Consider the following 19,625-nt stretch of genomic DNA (forward strand, 5'->3'; position numbering starts at 1 on the left):
ATAAAATGAGAGGGTGGTGTTGGAAAAAAAAAACAAGTTTGCAAGTTGGAGCAGCAAAATAGGACAAAAACATAAGGAGTGGTACAAGATTATGTAAAACAGAGGTTCCCAGCTTGGCGGCCCAGCAGGGGGAAGGAGAGGGGATTGTTCCCTGTGAGTGGTAGGTAGGCATGCACAAGCGTGTGCAGATATTTTAACTAATGGTTCTGTGGGCAAGGCTAAGTGCGAGTGGCTAGGTGGGTGTGGCCATGTGACTGGGTGGGCGTGGCTTTTTTGTATGCAAAAAAGCCCCTGTGCTCTGTTTTTTGGCCACCTGGGCCTCAGGGAAGCCTCGGGGGGGCGGCGTTTTTGCTCCTGAGGCCCAGGAAGGCAAAAAAATGGAGCATCGGGGGGGGCCCACACAGCAGCACATACACTCCACATGCCCCTTTTTGCTTCCTGGGTCTCAGGGAAGCCTCCTGGGCGAAGCAGTAAGACAGCTAGGGGGAACCTGGAACAGCTGATCGTCGGAACAGCTGATCGTCGGGAGGAAAAAAAAGAAGAAATATTGGTTCGGCCAAACGGTAGCATTTTTTCACTACCGGTTCACATGAACTGGGTCGAACCGGTAGAATCCCACCACTGGTGCAGCTCCATCTGTATGAGTTGTGGGCTTACGCAGCCCGGTTCCGAATGGGCCACGGCCTGGGTACTGGGACACGGCCCAGGGGTTGGGAGCCCCTGATATAAAAGGTTTGATTTTTAGTTACTTTGATTGAGCTCAGTTCATCAGTAACTGAGGTTGAACTTGCTTGGGATAAACACCTGTCCATCATCTGACAAACGTTAAAAATAAACTAAAAATAACGACAATATAAAAATAATAAAAACAAAGGACAAACTCAAAGGGCAGGCTCGATGGACCACTAGGTCTTTTTCTCCCATTCGTTTTCTGTGGTTTCTCTGAGCTGCTCAGGATATGCCAGTTCCTAGGTCCGTGTTGGCGAACCTATGCCATGCGTGCCAGAAGTGGCATGCAGAGCCATTTCCCCCGGCAAGCGAGGGGTCGCCCGGAAGAGCCCCACTGCGCATCCAGGTGCTCTGCCTCCCGACAGCTGATTGTCGGGTATCTGGCGCACATGTGCAGGGGCGGGGTGTGTGTGCAGGAAGTGTGCGCATGTGGAAAGATGCCTGGTGCGCGAGGGGAGGTCACGCATGCACGCGAAGGGGGCGTGGGGCCCCCAGCATGCATTGCCTTCTGGGTGCTGGTATACAAGCGAGTGCGAACACAGTTATTGGCACGGGAGGTTAACCTGTGAAAAAGGTTGACCACCCCTGTCCTAGGTCATGTGTTTTCTGAATTTTGGCAGTCACTTCTATTTTTTCCCCCCCCTCTCCTTTTTTCTCCTTCCCAGACAATTCCATGGAAGTGGCTGTTCGGTGCCACTGCCGTAGCACTGGGGGGCGTAGCCCTGTCGGTCATCATAGCAGCCAGAAACTAAGGCCAACCTGAGGTTGATGATTTTTGTGGAATCAGGCTTGGAGATTTGGCCCTTCCTTCCTCCCAGCTCCTGCCCCTCTTCCACCACCCGGCCCCTCAAGGACTGGCACACGACTTTGCACCGGTGTCCCCGTCCCGCCCCCCTGGACTGTAGGTTGACTGAGTGGGGTAGGCACAGCAGACGTGGCTCTCCTGCCCGGAAAGACTTCCCAGCCTCCAGAGTTGATGTGAACATCAATGAACCCTTTGCAGTCGAGATACCCAGGGTGGCAAGAGAGATCTTTGCACGCTGTCTGGAGCTGCAGAAGTGAGAAGAAACCCAGAGTGCCTGGGTGTATTTTTCAGGAGAGGGCAGGAAAATCGGGCCTTGGCTGGATGCTACCATTCAACTTCTCTCTCTCTCTCTCTCTCTCTTTCTCTCTCTCTCTTTTTCTCGCTCGTGTGGGTTTTTCTTCTCCCTGCGCTGTAGGTGGCCCCGCAAAGGATCCGTCAAAAATGAAGGAAGGATATTGCTGGGGTCTACCTGGCAGGGGGAAGAAAGCAAGGACTGAACAAAGTTGCACTGGCTTTAGAACAGACCTGGGAGGAGAAGCTTAGAAACTGTTTAGGCCTGGCCTTAGGACCAGGGGCAAGAGGCCAGGGCTGTGAAGATGCTCCTTTAGTGCTCAGGATTGGTTTGGGTGGCGTGAGAGGGATTTTGGTTTGTTCGACCGCCTTCCACAAAAGCTTCCTTGGAGGACCTCACGGGTTCTCTTCATTCTGGTTAGGGTAAAAATCACACCTGGGATGGCTTTCTTTTAGTCGTCTTCGGGAAGCTAAATTGGGAGTCAAGGAACCTCTCCATCTTAGCTCGAAATCTGCTTTCAAACTTTACTGGTGGCTTTTCCCCCTGACTCTCTCCTTTTTAAGCCACCCAACTTTAAAGTTAGCAGCGCCAGGTGCCACTCAAACCCAGTGCTGCTTCTCTTTGGTACAGTTTTTCACTCTCTACATTTTAAACTGTGAACAGCTGCGACATCCTCATGGTCTAATAAAGCAACATCTCTCAGCAGATTTCCTAGCTGTTCCTTTATTCCGAGGGCCGTGGAATCGTTATTTATTCACTTATTGTCCATTTATCTTCATGTAACTTTAGAACCGTAAAGCTTGAGAATCTCAAAGTAATGGAACATGAACAGGGAAGTAAAGTGGGGAAGGGACAACTTTTGGTATAGTCCTTCCCCCCCACCCCATGTGGGTAGGTAATAACCACTCCCAAAATTCCACAACCAGGATGCTGTTCTTAAAAGTTGTGTCTGTGTGTGTGTGTCTTACAGGGAGAGAGGGAAAACTTTTACTACTGAAAAATCAGATTCCCTGCAGCTATCCAAGGCTGGACTGTATGACTGTTTCTTGCAGAATCCACGCCCCCATTTGATTTAGAGTACAGATGCTCCTTAACTTACTATCACAATTGAGCCCAAAATATATGTTGCTAAGCGAGGCATTTGTTAAGTGAGTTTTGCCCCATTTTATGACCTTTTTTTTTTTTTTGGAAAGTTGTCAAGTGAATCATCGCAATTGTTAAAGTTAGTCAGACGGTTGTTAAGTGAATCTGGCTTCCCCATTGACTTTGCTTGTCAGAAAGCTGCAAAAGGTGATCACATGACCTTAAGGCACTGCAACCATCATAAATGTGAGTCAGTTGCCAACTGCCTGAATTTTGATCACGTGATTATGGGGATGCTGCAACGGTTGAAAGTGTGAAAAATGGTCATACAGTAAGTCACTTTTTTTCAATGATGTTGTTAACTTTGACCTGTTGTACGTCCAGCTGTACAGATAATCTTTGAGTTACGGCCATAATGGAACCTGCCCATCACAATCAAAACTCATGACAGTTGTAAAGCTGTCCAACTCAATTTTACCTTTTTTTTTTTGTAGTGGTTAAGCAAACGCTGCAGCTGTTAAAGCGAGCCAGGTTTTGCAGTTTTGCTGAAAACCAAAGCTAAATAGTAATAGCAATAGACTGATATACCACTTTATAATGCTCTACAGCCCTCTTTAAGTGGTTTACAGAGTTAGCATAGTTGCCCCCAACAATTTGGGTCCTCATTTTACTCACCTGGGAAGGATGGAAGGCTGAGTCAACCTTGAGCCTGATGGGGTTTGAACTGCCAAATTGTAGGCAGCTGGCTGCAGTAGAAGTAGCTTGCAGTACTGCACTCTAACCACTGCACCACAGAGGCTCATATAAGGCCAGTTTTCAGCAAAACCATTGCAAATGTGGTCATGTGATCACAGGACACAACAAATGGCCATAAGCCTAGTTGCTAAGATGGCCATAAGCCTAGTTGCTAGGCACCTGAAGTGTGATCATATGACTGGGGAGGCAACCATTGAACTCTGAACCCGGTGATAAATACTGCCAGGTAGATGTGTTGGATCTAGAATGTTTCTCAATCTCAGCAACTTTTATGGACTCCAACTCCCAGAATTCCCTAGCCAGCATGTTACTTGTGAAATGAGCAGCTATATTAATATGGATGAATGTATGTGAATGAATGAATGAATGAAATTCAGGGAGTTGAAGTCCAGATATCTCAAAGTGAAAATTGATAAGCAACGGTTCAGAGGTTCTGTTATTGTTGTCTTCCCCACAAATCTGTGGAGACCCTTTGAAAAATCCCATGACAGAGTCTTATCTGTTTTCCAAACACTGGCCTTCACCGTCCCTGAACACACAGCCTTTCACAACCAGTGGAAGGTCTTATAGCATGGGTGTCAAACTGGTGACCCACAGGCCAGATGCATCATGCACAGGCCACATCCACCCCAGCTCCGCAAAGGCAAAAAATGCCATATGTCATGTCACGCGATCGAGTTCGACACCCGTGCCTTATAGGACGTCTGAAGTTGTTCAACAAACCCCTCCCTCCCTCCCTCTTGAAAGCTAACTAAGCCACTATCCTGTATTTTGGTAGCAGATCCCACAAATTAATGAGCATCATTGTGGAATTCCCACAAGACTCATCTTCTAAGCAGAGATTTACACCTGTTCCCATAAGGCAGGGGTGGGGGAACTATGGCCCTTTTTATAACTTGTGGACTTCAACTCCCAGAATTCCTGAGCCAGCCATGCTGAGCCATGCTAAGCCATACTGGCTCAGGAATTCTGGGAGCTGAAGTCCACAAGTTTTAAAAGGGCTATATAATTCCCAACCCCTGCCATAAGGCAAACAATCACCTTGTAGGTTATAGTAAACTTTTACTACCCACCCTCCCAGGAAACAGATATAAAAGCTTTTCTCAATCAGGTGATACACAAATATAGTTAGGTTACCTCAGAAACACCTGAAAATGTCTATAAATATAGGTGTCCTACCGGATCAGATGCCTCTAGCCCACTCAGGAAACTGACTTATCAGGAAGCATTTATTCAGTTTCGCTTTGGGATGAAGTAAGTTACAACTGATATATTTAGAGCAGCCCAAAGCAAGCGGAAGCTATTTTGCCCCCTCAAACACCACATGGGCAATGGGTGGGGAGGCGTCTTTATGCACACTTATTTCAACATTGGCATATGTGTGCTGACCTGCCTGCACTCATTCCCACCCCCCATCTTGGTTGGGAGTTGGGGTTTTAAGTCTTTTCTTGAAATAGGCAAAATAAAAAGTGCAATTTAAATGGGGGTAGTAACTTGGAGCTCCCTTTCAGTATCCTGTTAAAATTTATTTTTTTGCTTAAGAAAGCAAAGACTCCTTTGAAATTATGTTATCAGAAGCCCACAAATGTCTGTCAAGACTGGAACCTAAAGACAGTGTAGCAGATAAATTCCCCCGTGTTCCCATATTCTTGGCAGAATTGCAAGATTAAACAAACCTACACAAAAATTCCCAAAGGGCCGTTTAAGCTTAACACACCTAGTAGAACCTTACTGGCAGTCTACCTCTTCTTCAATACCGATCCAAGAAGATGCTCCTATATAGTCACAATTTGTTCTCCTGACATCCTCGAGCATCTGCCGTAAATGACCTTCCTGCCTTTGAATGAGGATCCAGGTGCGACATTTTCTATACTGAGGGCGAAGGTTCATTCTCCGAACTTGTGGGTTGGTTTCCATTATATGGAAAATAGTGGTGAATATCTATAGCTCGGAGAACGAACCTTCACCCTCATCCTAATACCCGAGCTACAGATAATCGTTAGTATTTTCCATATTTTAAAACACAGCTAGACCTTGATTTACAACTATTTGTTTAGTGACCATTTGAAGTTACAAATGGCACTGAAAATTGATGACTGGTTATCATACAGTCACATGATCAAAATTTGGCAACTGGCATGTATTTACAACGCTAGCAGCATCTTGAGAGGGTCATGTGATCACAATTTGTGACCTTCCCAGCTGGTTTCCAACAAGCAATCAGTGGGGGTAGCCAGATTTGCTTTATGACTGCATGGTTCATTAATTACAGTGATTGCAAAATCAGTTGCAACTCACTCAGCAACCATCTTACTTAGCAATGAAAGTTCTGGTCACAAGAGTGATGTAAGTCAAGTAAGTCTACTTGTAAACTCTAGGTCAGGGCTGTCAAACTCACGGCCCAGGAGCCAGATGCATCGCTCGCTGGCCATGCCCACCCCCCCCGTTTAGCAAAGGGGAAAAAAGTCACGATATGACACATGATGACGTGAGTTTGACACCCCTGCTCTAGGCAGTGCTCGCTTAGCAACTACAATTGAAACTGACAACTGTTAGGTGAAGCCATCACTGTGAAACTGCAACTCTGTTTTCTTTGCTGAGCAGACCTGCAAATTGTAAATGTGAGAATTAATTGGTCACTTTTTCTCCACCATCGTAACTGCAAATGATCGCTAAACAGGATGGCCATTAAAGGAGGACTACTTGTTCATTGGTCAACTGGCCATTTCTGTATTGTCCTCCCAACAGCTAGTCCCTGATGGCAGGACCAGCTTGATTTTATTAGGGATTGAACAATGTTAGTGGTTCCTCCCAAGTTGTGTCCAACACTTCCTGACCTCAGGGACTCTAGCACCCCCAGCCCACCGTCCTCCACTGGCTCAGACAGAGTTTGCCCAAAATCATGGTCATTGAGTTGATACTATCTAACCATCTCGTTCTCTGCTGTCCCTTTCTCCTGGCAATCTACTCCTTTACCCTTGTCAAGAAAACCCCATGGACCAGAGGTGGTATTCAGCAGGTTCTGACCAGTTCTGGAGACCAGTAGTGGAAATTTTGAGTAGTTCAGAGAACTGGCAAATACCATCTCTGACTGGCAGGGGAAGGATATCACCAATATCCTTCCCCTGCCACACCCACCAAGCCATGCCCACAGAACTGGTAGTAAAATTTTTTGAATCCCACCACTGCAATGGACAGTATCAAAAGACTACCAACATAGCAAACTGTTAACATAGCCCATAATACAGCTGTAGGAGTCCCTGCATGAGGTTTGAGCAAGTGAGTAACTTTTCCATTCAGAATAATGCAAAGTTCCAAACACAAGACAATGCAACTTTCATATTAGCTCCTTCCCTTCCTCACAGCCTTCCAGGTGAAAATGTTTCTACAGGATTTAATTTCCATGGAATTAACTGCACAGAGGGATGCCACTTATTACAATTCCTGTTTCATGTTCTTAAGTTACTATTTTAAACACTTTCACCTTTTAACCTGTTCCCTTTTTAAAAATATCCTGTAAGCCACTTAAGAATCTGGTTTCAGGCAGTCAGGTGTTTTAAAAATAAGTTTATTCTTTAAAAATAAATACAATGTCCACTTTTTTTTGTCATACAGGACACCCACATTTAGTCAGTCATACTTTTACCCATCATTTAAGAATTCAACTTGCTGTTTGCACAGTAGAAGACAACCTCCATTCCCACCCACTCCGTTTAATACAGTCTTTTTCAGCACATCATCATCCTCTGAAATCTTAAGTTTATACCAGTTGGTTGTCAGACCCACAGAACACAACATTCAGAAATAACGTCCACGGGTAAATTGAAAGAGGCTTTATTGTAGACAAGGAAAGGCCGCAGAGCCTTTTTTTTTTATTTTCCTAAAGGGAGCAGCTGAGCCTGCTCATTTTCATATAGGGCGATTCTATGTGCGTGTCAGGAACATCATCCACACGATCACTGCTCCTTGGGCTTGTCTTCCCCGCCGGGACTCGGATCGGCTGCTTTCACATCGATGGGGATGGTGTGTTGCGCGGGCTCGGATTCGGCCAGGCGCGGGGCCTCGATGCACAGCTGCCCATCCGGATTCAGAGAGCAAGCGATGGCCTGAAGGTCCACATCAGGAGGCAGGAGGGTTTCCCGGCGCAGCTCTTGATGCTCCACCCAGTAGCCGCGGTCTTTGCTCTGGCTCTCCCTTTGGCGCTTGGCGGTCACCGTCACTTTCCTCCCCTCCAGGTTCACCGTCATCTCCTCGGGAGTAAAGCCGGCCACGTCCACCGAGAAGCGGTAATGGTTTTTACCCTCGGCCGGGCAGGCGTTCTCCTCCGAGGCTTCCTTGTGGCTTTCGCGCTCCCCTCCGAAAGGCAGCGGCGTCGCCTGGAAGAAGGCGCGGCTCATCTTCTCCATCTCTTGGAACTGCCTCTCCATGTCGGCCATCACGCGGTCCACGAAGCTGGGGTTGGCCGGCCACAGGGGCCTGCACGCCGGCTGCGGCTCGCTGAGCCAGATGGGGCCCAGGCCGGGCAGAGGCCAACGCCGCAGAGGGAGCATCCGGAGCAGGACGCGAGAGTAGCTCGCCATGGTGGCAGCGCAGCAAAAGCTCCCAAAACAAAACAACCTTCCACCAACCCGCTCTGTCAAGTTTCTGACAGGCCGGGCAGGCCGGGCCGCCTTTTATAGTCCCCGAAGGCCACGCCCCCTCGCGGTGAAGCAGCGTGGCCTTGGTTGTTGTTGGGTTTTTTTTTATGACGCAACAGCGTGCAAGACGTTTCCAAACAAATCTGGAAATCCGGCGGCGACTCCAGAGGCGCCTAGAAGGAAGAGTGAAATTCGTGCCAGCCCCGCTTGGTCCTTAATCCGCCCCGAAGGGCAGAGTAGGCTAGACGTGTTTGTGCTCCAGCAGCTTCCAGAAAAATCCAGCTTGTCCTAGACAAGGCTGCTCAGTCGGTATTCACACATACCTGCAAAGGTACCAACGGCTCTCCCCAAGTCTGGCGGTATCCATATTTTTTGATTGATTGATTTGTCAATCGCTCTCAAAATAATAGATATAAGTATAAACAGGAGTAAGAATACAGGAAATAGGTACGATTAAATGGGGACAATAGGACAGGGACAGGAGGCACGATGGTGCACTTATGCACGCCCCTTACAGACCTCTTAGTAATGGGGTGAGGTCAATAGTGGATAGTTTGAGGTTAAAGGAGTAGGGGTTTGAGGATATAACTACAGAGTTGTTATTGCCAGGAGCTGGCCTCCTGCTTTGGGGGATGGGAGTCCAGGAAAACACAGTGGTCACTAGGGCTTCTGTTTCAAAACCTGGCTCTTTTTCAGACATTTTGTACAATGGAGAAGAGTCGGCATCACTTTTTTTGACAGGATGCTAAAGAAGAAAACTGGGCATGAAGACTTCCCTTCACCCTAGAAGCGTGGGGGATGAGAAATTAAGACTGGTAGAAACTTAGCACCCACCCCTCTCCTGGAAGAATGAAATATTTTGATAAATATTTAAAAAGGCAGAATTATATGTCCCTGGATAAGAAATGGAGAAACATGTTTGTTTGTTTTTAGGGAGAAAGCAGCCCCCACTTTTCTTATTAATCCTCAGCAGATGTCAGCACTTAAGAGATAAAGAATTATTGGAAGAAGCCAAATATCTAGGTTGCTCTATTCATAGGCAAAGCAAATACTGCAGGAAGAAATCCATTCAAGACAGGATATTTTGAAATTCCCTGCACTAATAGAATTCTTTATTGGCTAAGTGTGATTGGACACACAAGGAATTTGTCTTGGTGCAAATACTCTCAGTGTACACAAAAGAAAAGATCCGAAGATCTGAACAAAGGTATAGGACTAGCCCTCAGCCACAGTAGGAATTGTCAAAAGGCCCTTCATTGCATCACCCTTAGAAACTTCAACCAAACTTAGCTAAGGCAAACACCTAGGATTTGTACTTTGTCTATAGAGCCAGCTATGATCCCTACATAACCCCTACACAGCCCCATGGGAGTCTGACAATAGAATACATGTTCTTGCACAGGAACAGGAAGCTCAAGTGCAAAGCCCAAGAGAAGATATAAAAATCCCGCACTCTCAACTCCATGTGGTCAGCTGCCCAGAACCCACGGGGTTCTGCTTCATCATTAAACCATCTTTCCAATCACCTCCGTGTCTCCAGTGTCTTTCTCCTGGCTTGGAACTGAATCAGATGGATATTTCTTCCCACAGATTCTTTCTGTGCGCAGAGATTGGTAACTATTAACTGCAAAGACTTTAAACTGAGATGAGCAAAGCTCTGAAATCTTAATTTGGCTTCTGGAGAGACAAGCAAATCCTATCATAGAAACAGGTGGATTTAAGGATTAGAAAGCCTTGGAGAGACTTTCTCCCCATCTTTAAAATCACTGCGAAAGAAGAAGAAAAAACAGTCCATGCTTATTTTTGCTGCCATAATTTTAACTGTTTTTTCCCCCTTATGGAGATCCTCAGTCATCTAGGTCATGATTGTCCCAAAGGTGCTTTTCCCAAAGGCAACTGGACTTTCTTGATTTTTTTTCCCCATTTCCCCCAGGATGACCTTCCAAATTTTCAGACAGACAAGGCAAAATGACCTGTGTGAAAATGGGCCATTTTGCTGCCTAATTTTAGTGGCGTGCTCTCAAATGGGGTGGTCCTTATCTCCATACAAGGGAACCTTTAATGCCTCCAGACTGTGTGTGGCTGCTTTTTGCTGCTTAAGGGGAGAAGATCAATTGTAATATGTCACCCTGTCTGCACACATTTCCTGTTCCATAATGCCTGGCTTATCCATTTTCAGTTTACGACATTGGAAGCACATCCAATTCAAAATCCAATCTGGGCAGATGGAAAGAGATGCCTACTTTGTGTGGTCAGAAAGTTTTCAGTACGTGTGATAGTTGAACCTGGAATACAAATTCAGAGAGTCTAGAGCAGCCTTTGCTTTAACACCACAGTATAATAAAACTAAGATTTTTGCATGAAGTCCTACATCCTGCTGGATCAAATCTGTCAGTAAAGGAGTCCATGGTGAATATGAAACTCCCCCCCACCTCCCCCAACTGCAGTCTTGGATCATCCTGTGTCAAAGCATGAAATGTGTAAAAAACAGTGCTCTGCATGGTGGAGGATGTACCCCTCAAGATTATTTTGGGGTACAAGTTTAGAATTCAAGCCTCCTATAAGTTCTATACAGCCAACAGAGAAGAGCATGTGTGTTGGTTTGTGTGTGGAGGTTATAGTCCAGAGGCTCCCAAACTTTTGGGTACCAGGGGCCAGTTCTGTGAGAAAAGCTTTTCTGCAGACCGGAGTGGGCATGATTTTGTGGGCTGCCTGCACCCCGCGTGTCTGTGGATGGGGTTTTGCTCGCTTGTGGAGACCAGTTTCTGGCACACCACCGACCGGTGGCCGTTCGCAGACTGGGGGAAGTGGTGATATTCAAATTTTTTTACTACCAGTTCTGTGGGCGTAGCTTGGTGGGTGTGGTATGGCTTGGTGGACATGGCAGGGGAAAGAAAATCCCCATTTCCACCCCACTCCAGAGGAAGTTTACTGTAAAATCCCCATTCCCTCCCCACCAACCTGCTTTCCAGCTCCGTTCTCCTGTGCAGGGCAACAAAAGAAGACCCAGCAGATCAGCTGGGACTCGGGAGGCAGAGAATAGATGGGGGCGGGGCCAGTCAAAGGTGGGATTTGCCTGTTCTCCGGGTCCTGGTGACTTTCTGGACAAGTCCCTGCAGTTTTCTGGGCAAGAGAAGTGGCCCACCATTGCTTCCTTCTAGGGCTGAGAGAGAGTGACTAGCCCAAAGTCATCCAGCAGGCTTTGTGCCTAAGGCAGGACTAGAATTCACAGGCACCCACTTTCTAGCCTGCTACCTTAACCACTACTAGACCAAAGTGGCTCTCAGGAAGAAGGAAGAAGGGAACAGGAAGAAGGGAAGAAGAAACTACCTTTAACATGCTCACCACTCTTCCTAATGGCTAGTTTTTATAGAAGGCAGGCCATTCAGGATGCTTACAGACAAAATGTAGGTAATGGCACTCAGTGATAAGATTTCTAAATCATAGTTGGTGTCTAATGTGTTGTCTGGACCCAGCCAATTAGGGCCTTGTTAAAGAAATCATGACAATACTCAGCATTATTTGAGGGACAGCCTCGTCCCAATTAAATTCATATGTTCCATCAGGTCTAGCAGAAATGGCATGTTGCAGGTTGTGTCTACAAAGGGGTATTATCTGATGGAACTAGGAGGAGAATATTTTCTGTTGCAGTGCCCACTCTTAAAAACATTATCCCCCTGAGGTCAGATTGGACCCAACCTCATTTGCCATAGAATAGAACAGAACAGAACAGAACACTTGGCCAAGTTGGTCAGACACACAAGGAATTAATCTCCGGTAGAAAAGCTCTCAGTGGACTTGCAAAACAATAGAGACAAAACAACCTTCCGGAAGAATCTCAAGCTGTCGGTTTTCCATCTGGCCTGGGGAATCTGGTGACATTGTTGGAGAGCCTGCTAAATGGTTGTATTTTTAATGAAATGAACGGCGCACTCCTACAGATCATACTTTTTATGTTGTAACAGTTTTATTGTTTTTAAATTTTTATTTATCTGTTTAATTTTTATGCTCATTTCCCTAGCATTGTTTTAATTATTTTTGTGGTTATTTTGGGGTTGGGTTTTTATATTTTAGGAGGGGGAGATTTTTAACTCCATATGCCACCCAGTGTCACAGTGATGAGATACATGGCTGTATAATTTAATTAATATCTGCCTAGTGGTTGTTTAATTAAGCCCCAGTTGGTTGGCTTTTCATAGTGAATAAAACATGCCCATAGCAGGCATTAAATAGCTATTTTCTAATTTTTTGGTGGCTAATATCAAATTGAGGTTTTGAGTTATCTGGAGAAAGCTAGGCAGAGGGAGAAAGTGCTGGAATCTCTTACACTCTGTTGCATCATTCAGGAATCTTGGCCTGTTTCCAGGTAACAGTAGGAGTGATTTTGTGTATGTCTTTTTTCTCAATTTCCACCAGGTGGCGAAGTTGCTAAAAAAATTAAATAATTTAAACTCATGGCAGGTTATAGAATTGAACACAATCCCAAACAGCCTCTGAGCGTTCTTAAACCGATCCATTTACATTGGAGATAATACTAGAATTACAGATAATCCTCACTTAATGTTTGAAATTACATGGACCTTCCCAGAGATATTTATGACCTGATTTCAACGTTCCAAAAGCTACCTCTCCCACCCTTCATGGTTACATGATCATATTTTCTGGGCTTGGCAATAGGCTCGCACCTATGGGTGTTCTGCAGTCACATGACTGATTTTCAGCTTTTAAAAAAGGGCTTCCAGCATTTATTTCTGGTTTCTAGGGGGGCGGGGAGACCATTTGGAGAAAACAAGTTTATTTAAAAATCGCCATGTTCAGTAGTGAGTGTTCATTTAATGACCGCCACAAAAAAGATTGTAAAATCGGTCTGTTGGAAGAAATGTCCCTCTGGGTTCAGTTCCAAGTGGGGAAGAAAGACACTGGAAACATGGTGACTGCTTGGAAAGATGGTTTAATGGTGGACAGGATCACCTGACTTGGGTGAAGAAAGAAGGGCTGAGATGCTGAAAGTCCCTTGGATTTATACCCTCTGTTGGGATTTGAATTTGAGCTTGTATTCTGATTGGTTGTCAGACTCCCATGGGGCCATGCAGGGGCAACTCTGTAGGCTGTCTTGAGTCCCAGGCTTGGTTGAGCCTTGCTGGATGATGATGTAATGAAAGGGCTTTGGGCAATTCCTATTATAGTTCTATCTGGAGTAGGTCTTTGTTATGTAAAATAGACTGGCCTAGGCCAGAGTAATGGTCCATTAGCAGGGGGAGGGGCTGAGTTTCTGCCTCTCTGAGTTTCTACTTTTCTTTTTAGGGGAAATATTCTGCCTTTTTAGTATATCCTAAAATATTTCGTTTTCCTAGGAGAGGGGTGGGTTTTAATTTCTAACAGGTCGATCGTGATTATCTGCTGAATGACCACTATGACTTAACAACGATAATTCTGGGATCAATTACAGTTGTGAATTAAGGACAACCTATATTTATCACTAGCAGGACAGTCTGTAACAGATAACAGATAATCAAAGTTGGAAGGGACCTTATAGGTCATCTAGTCCAACCCCCTGCCCAAACGGGAGACCCTACACCATTTCTGACAGATGGGAGTCCAATCTCTTCTTGAAGATCTCAAGTGATGGCGCTCCCACAACTTCTGAGGGCAAGCAGTTCCATCGGTTGATTGTTCTCATTGTCAGAAAGTTTCTCCTTATTTCCAGGTTGAATCTCTTCTTGTTTAGTTTCCATCCATTTATTCCTTGCCTAGCTTTAGGGTGCTTTAGAAAATACCTTGACTCCTTCCTCCCTGTGGCAGCCCCTCAAATATTGGAAGACTGCTATCATGTTTCCCCTGGTCCTTCTCTTCACTAGACTAGCCGGCTCAGCTCCTGTAACCGTTCTTCATATGCCTTAGTCTCCAGTCCTCTAATCATCATGGTTGCTCTTCTCTGCACTTTTTCTTGAGTCTCAACATCTTTGTTATGTGTGGTGACCAAAACTGAATGCAGTTCTCTAGGTATGGTCTTATTACTACCTCACTTGATCTCAATTGCATCCCTCTGTTAATGCAATTTAGGATTATATTAGCTTTTTTGGCTGCTGCTGCACACAGCTGGCTCATATTTAGCTGGTTGTCCACTAAGACTCCATGATCCCTCTCACAGTTACTGCTCTTGAGCCTGGTTTCACCCAGTCTATATGTGTACTTTTGGTTTTTCTTGCCTAAGTGAAGGACTTTACTTTTCTCTACATTGAATTTCATTTTGTTAGATACGGCCCAATGTTCTAGTCTGTCGAGATCCATGTGGATCTCGAGCCTATCTTCTTGGATGTTAGCTATTCCTGCCAGCTTAGTATCATCTGCAAATTTGATAAGTTCCTCTTCTATTCCCTCATCTAAGTCGTTAATGGATATTGAAGAGTACTGGGCCTAAGACAGAACCTTGTGGCACCCCACTGCTTACTTCCCTCCATGTAGACTTAGAGGCATTAAGGACTAACTTGTTAAGTACGGTTTGTCAGCCAGTTGCGAGTCCCTCTGGTGGTGATGCTATCTATTCCCCTTTTTTCTAGCTTACTAAGAAGTAGGTTGTGGTCTACTTTGTCCAGTGCCTTGCTGAAATCTAAATATATTATGTCCACAGTATTTTGCTGGTCTACTAATTTCGTCACTATGTTGAAGAATGAAATAAGATTGGTTTGGCATGATCTGTTCTTAACAAATCCATGCTGATTGCTAGTTATTACTTTACTTGTTTCTAGATGTTGGCAGATCTGTTTTTTTATTATCTTTTCCAGTATCTTCCCAGGTATTGATGTTAGGCTGATTGGTCTATAGTTTCCTGGGTCTGTTTTTTCCCCCTTTTTTGAAGATGGGAACCACATCAGCTCTTTTCCAGTCCTCCGGTAGTTCCCTGGTGCTGCAGGATTTTTGAAAGATATGGTGCAGTGGTTCTGAGATGACCTCTGCTAGCTCCTTTAAAACTCTGGGATGTAATCCATTGGGCCCCGATGATTTGTGTTCATCAAGATCAGACAGGTGTTCTCTTACTATTTTTTTTTGCTTATTTTGATGTTATAAGGTGTTAAAACCCTAGCTTTTGTAATACAGACATGCAGGTTCTCCAAGCAGAAAATTCCTAAACATGATGTATTCCTCCAGATATCTGAATTACAGATTCCCTTCATCATCACCTGATCAAAGATTGTGGAATGTTATTAATTGGATTAAGTAATTACTGGTACAGTCAATCCTCCACTTATGGTCATAATTGATGCCAGAATTTCTGTTGTTAGACAGGATCTTTCTTGCCGCAGTTGTTAAGTGAATCACTGAGTTGTTAAGTTAGTAACACAGTTGTTAATTATTGAATCTGGCTTTCCCACTGACTGCATGTTAGAAGGTCGCAAAAGGTGATCATATGACCAGGGGAACATTGCAACCGTCATAAATATGAGTCAATTGCCAAGCATCAGAATTTTGATTGCATGACCATGGGGATGCTGAAGTAAATCGTGAAAGGAAACCTAACATCTCCTGCTTGGGCGGAGGGTTGGACTAGATGACCTACAAGATCCTTTCCAACTCTGTTAATCTGTTAATCCCCACCAAAATAGTCCCTTTCAAAGTCAGTTTTCACCTAATTTTGGAAGCACAGAGGGGCCACCACTGAGAAGATCCTATTAGCCTAATTCTGTTCTGAATGTAAAAAACCTTAAATTTTCAGCAGCTACGTTTACGAGTTCCTGGCTAATATGAAACTTATAATGGTTATTTATGTGGACAAGTTTCATGCTTGCTGAAGCTGTGGAATATTTCATTGGGATTTTAGAATTCAAATGCATGTATTATGAAAGATCGGAAAAGGAGCTAGTGTGCTATGTAAGAAAAAGATTATACATGTTGAAAAAAATCATTGCTCAATTGTGCTGAATAATTTTAGTTCCTGTTAGCTATTGTACTTAAGAAAAGGGCTGTGGAATTTGAGGTGGCTAGTTTATCTTTTCTTGTGGTGGTTACCTCTTGTATAAAGGAGTGAGTCAGCCCTATCACTCATCTTACAGTTTTAAGAGTGCTTAATGTTTGAGTTTCTACAGGGCAAGGATTCAAATTCTAAAAATAAAACTGACCAGAATACCTGGAGGAACACCTAGTCAAATGCCTTAATTTGATATTCCCGTGTTACAGATGAGGAACACTGAGGCTGAGAAATGAGTACAACAAAAAAGAGAAATATATATATTTATGTATTTGCTTTTTCAGGAAATGGATTCCCCCTAGAACAAAGTCCTGCTTAAACATACAGAGAGTCCCCACTTTACATTCAGACATTCTCCAATATTCATCTGAGAGCTAGATTCAAATTTGTGGTATAAATCTACTTCTCAATTTACCCTTCAGGGAAATGTTATCCATTTTGCTAACTGCTCCAGTACTGTATTGTCTATATTGGCAAAGGAAGGATGTTGGGCCAAAGAAATGGGACACTTCTGATTTTTTTTCTCGTTAACTAAAATAAACCACTTTTCTACTTCTTCCCATCCTCTTTCTGAAAAGATGTTCTTATCAGGTTCTTATCCCAAAAGCAAATTAAATTGAATGCTTAGACGTTGGGACTGATTGATTCAGGAAGTAAAACTGTTTACAAAGCTAATAAAAATCTGTTTTTAGAAAAGAAAAGAAAAGCTGGCAATATTTTAACTGAGCAGCAAAAATATAAATATTGGACTGAGAATCAAACCCTTTTACCAACTTGTTCACATCACTTTATCCCACCTTTAATTATTCTACATCACAAATTCTTTCCATGAGAATTCTAGTAAATGAAATAATTCTCTCCAACTTGCTACCCACTTCTCCCCCCCCCCAAGTTCATTTGAGAATTGATTATCCTCCAGATCTTATAATTCCATATCTAAAATATTTATTAGCAGTGCACATTTCTTCATGCTTTCCAGCAATGCAGTTTTTAAAAAGTCTCTTTCATCCAGCCTCCTTCATCCTTGAGCCCGGCTGTTTTCTGTGGGTGTGGATTCTTCAGCTGCTGGTTGAGGTTCGTTTCTCACTCGGTTGACCGCAATGGGCACCGTCCTCATGGCCGCTTCCGTCACAGGACCTTCGATGCGGAGCTGTCCGTCGCTGGAGATGGAGCAACTGAGCTGATCTCGGTCCACGCTCTGGGGCACGTCCCACGCCCTCCGGAAGAGCTCGTAGCGGAATGGTCCGTTGGGCATCTCGCTGGCTTTCCTGCCCGTTAGAACCACTTTCTCCCCTACCAGCTTCACCACCAGTTCCTGGGGGTCAAATCCAGCCATATCTTGAGTCACTGCAAAGGTGTCATTGGCGCTTGGGGTCTCCAAGCTGTGGATGGTTTCATGACTGACCATGCTGCTGGCTGCGGGCCGCCAGTTGCTGGTCAGGAGCTCCCACATAGAGTCCATCTCACGCTCCAGCTCCTCAAAGAGTGAACCGGTCCGGGGCCATAAACCTCGGCTTCGCAGGGAGTTCTGAGGGCCTGTGAGGTGCAGTCTGCACAGCATCTTGGTCTCTCTTCTGAATAAGCTGAGCCCGGTGTGTCTCTGTATGCTGAGAGCTGCTGTATGCTCAGCCTCTAGGATTCAGCTCCCTTTTATTCAAATTCTCACCTCGCTGGAATATTTTTGATGTGATGCTTCCCCACAGTAAAGAATTTAACTCATCCCTTGGGCATTTCATGAAAATTACTCAGCCACCCAAACTGGTACCATGAGACAACCTCACCCAATTTTCCGCGCTGGCCTCATTTGTTTGGCCTGTGCCTGGTTTATAATTAGGATAACTTTCGCTCTCACTCTGTCCAAAATAGAATATGGAGTAATGCAAACTAAGCCAGGAACAGCTGCTGCCGGTAAACACCCAGGCACGATGCTTAAGAACGGAGGCCTTTATAAACTAATCTAGTTTTCCTCAGGCTTAACATTTTTCCTTAGGCATAGAGACTGATTATATCACAAAAGAAGAAGAAATGGCTAGCTAATAAACATTATATTATTTCATGGACTCCAAATTAAATATTAGCAGAATGTTAGGATTGTGACAGTCCATATAGTTCTCAATTTAACCACAATTAAGCCCCAAATTTATGTTCCTCAGGGAGTTTTGCCCCAGTTTATTTCCTTTCTTGCCACATTTGTTAAGTGAGTCACGGCTGTTGTTAAGTTAGTAACACGGTTGTTAAGTGAATCTGGTTTCCCCACTGACTTTGCTTGTCAGAAAGTTGCAAAAGGGGATAACATGACCCCCTGGGACACTGCAACCGTCATGAATATATGAACCAGTTGCCAAGTATCCAAATGTTGATCAGATGACCATGGGGATGCTGCAGTGGTCATAAGCGTGAAAAATGGTCTTAAGTCACTTTTTTCAGTGCCGCTGTAACTTTGAATAGTCACTAAACAAACAGTTGTAGGTCAAGGGCTACCTGTAGTACATTTAGCCACCGTGTGATTTCTTTTGTGATTTTGTCCTCTGTATCCTGTAAACCACACTTAAGCGCTGAATATATTGTGTAATTACAGATAATGGTGGCTTATTCCACTACCAGGATTAACTAGATAGATAGATAGAATTCTTTATTGGCCAAGTGTGATTGGATACACAAGGAATTGGTCTTCAGTGCAAATGCTCCCAATGTACATAAAAGAAAAGATACATTCACCAAGAGTCAAGAATCATAACGAATAGAATAGAAATAATAGAAGAATAGAATAGAACCAGAACCAGAACCAGAACCAGAACAGAATAGAATTCTTTATTGGTCAAGTGTGATTGACTGGACACCCAAGGAATTTGTCTTGGTGCAAATGCTCTCAGTGTACATAAAAAAAAGATACATTCGTCAAGAGTCAAGAATCACGAGGTACAACACTTAATAATAGTCATAGGGCACAAATAAGGAATCAAATCATACTAGGAAACAGTCAGTAAAAATTGTTAGGATACAAGCAACAAGGTTACAGTCATACAGTCATGAGTGGGAGCGGACGGGTAACTTAGTGTGATTTGTGTACCCATTGCATTTCGTAAAGTGTGCTGTACTGCTTAATATGATGTATCAGATGGGACTTATTCACTAAAGTGCACTTCACTAACCCCAGGTTTGCACAGTAAGTGAACCTAGTCAGCCCAGGTAAGTAGCTGCTTAAACCACAAAATGTATATTTCATTTCTTTCCAGTGATGACATTTGGCTGCGTTGGGACCAGACAAATTAACACAGTTGAGAAAGTCCAGAAATATTTCACAAGAAGAATTCTCCACTCCTCTACTCATTGCAGAATACCTTATGCTACCAGACT

At 44.3% G+C, this 19,625-nt stretch overlaps 3 protein-coding genes across 6 annotated transcripts in view; 1 reads left to right on the forward strand and 2 right to left on the reverse strand.

Annotated features, from left to right (window-relative positions):
- FKBP8 (FKBP prolyl isomerase 8) overlaps positions 1-2,533 on the forward strand; it is a 28,948-nt gene extending 26,415 nt beyond the window's left edge. For all 4 annotated transcript variants that reach the window (XM_026699003.2, XM_026699005.2, XM_087921166.1 and 1 more), the window contains one exon: positions 1,395-2,533. In XM_026699003.2, the coding sequence (XP_026554788.2) occupies positions 1,395-1,481 (87 nt within the window). In that variant the 3' untranslated portion in view covers positions 1,482-2,533. The remainder of the gene's footprint in view (positions 1-1,394) is intronic.
- A 4,950-nt stretch (positions 2,534-7,483) lies between these two features.
- On the reverse strand, positions 7,484-8,589 carry LOC113435282 (heat shock protein 30C-like). Its single transcript, XM_026699001.2, has one exon. It carries the CDS (start codon positions 8,243-8,245, stop codon positions 7,622-7,624), a length of 624 nt encoding a protein of 207 aa, XP_026554786.1. The 5' UTR covers positions 8,246-8,589; the 3' UTR covers positions 7,484-7,621.
- Positions 8,590-16,523: 7,934 nt separating this feature from the next.
- On the reverse strand, positions 16,524-18,073 carry LOC113434918 (heat shock protein beta-11-like). Its single transcript, XM_026698404.2, has one exon. The coding sequence runs from the start codon at positions 17,827-17,829 to the stop codon at positions 17,287-17,289; it is 543 nt and encodes a 180-aa protein (XP_026554189.1). The 5' UTR covers positions 17,830-18,073; the 3' UTR covers positions 16,524-17,286.
- Between the last annotated feature and the right edge of the window lie 1,552 nt (positions 18,074-19,625).

This window comes from Pseudonaja textilis, chromosome 1 (assembly GCF_049901715.1).
Source record: "Pseudonaja textilis isolate UNSWEBS1 chromosome 1, rPseTex1.2, whole genome shotgun sequence".
NCBI classification, from domain to species: Eukaryota; Metazoa; Chordata; class Lepidosauria; order Squamata; family Elapidae; genus Pseudonaja; species Pseudonaja textilis.

Bases quoted from the DNA above. Each gene is read 5' to 3' on its own strand.
- LOC113435282 (XM_026699001.2), bottom strand. From the start codon at position 8,245: ATGGCGAGCTACTCTCGCGTCCTGCTCCGGATGCTCCCTCTGCGGCGT.
- LOC113434918 (XM_026698404.2), bottom strand. From the start codon at position 17,829: ATGCTGTGCAGACTGCACCTCACAGGCCCTCAGAACTCCCTGCGAAGC.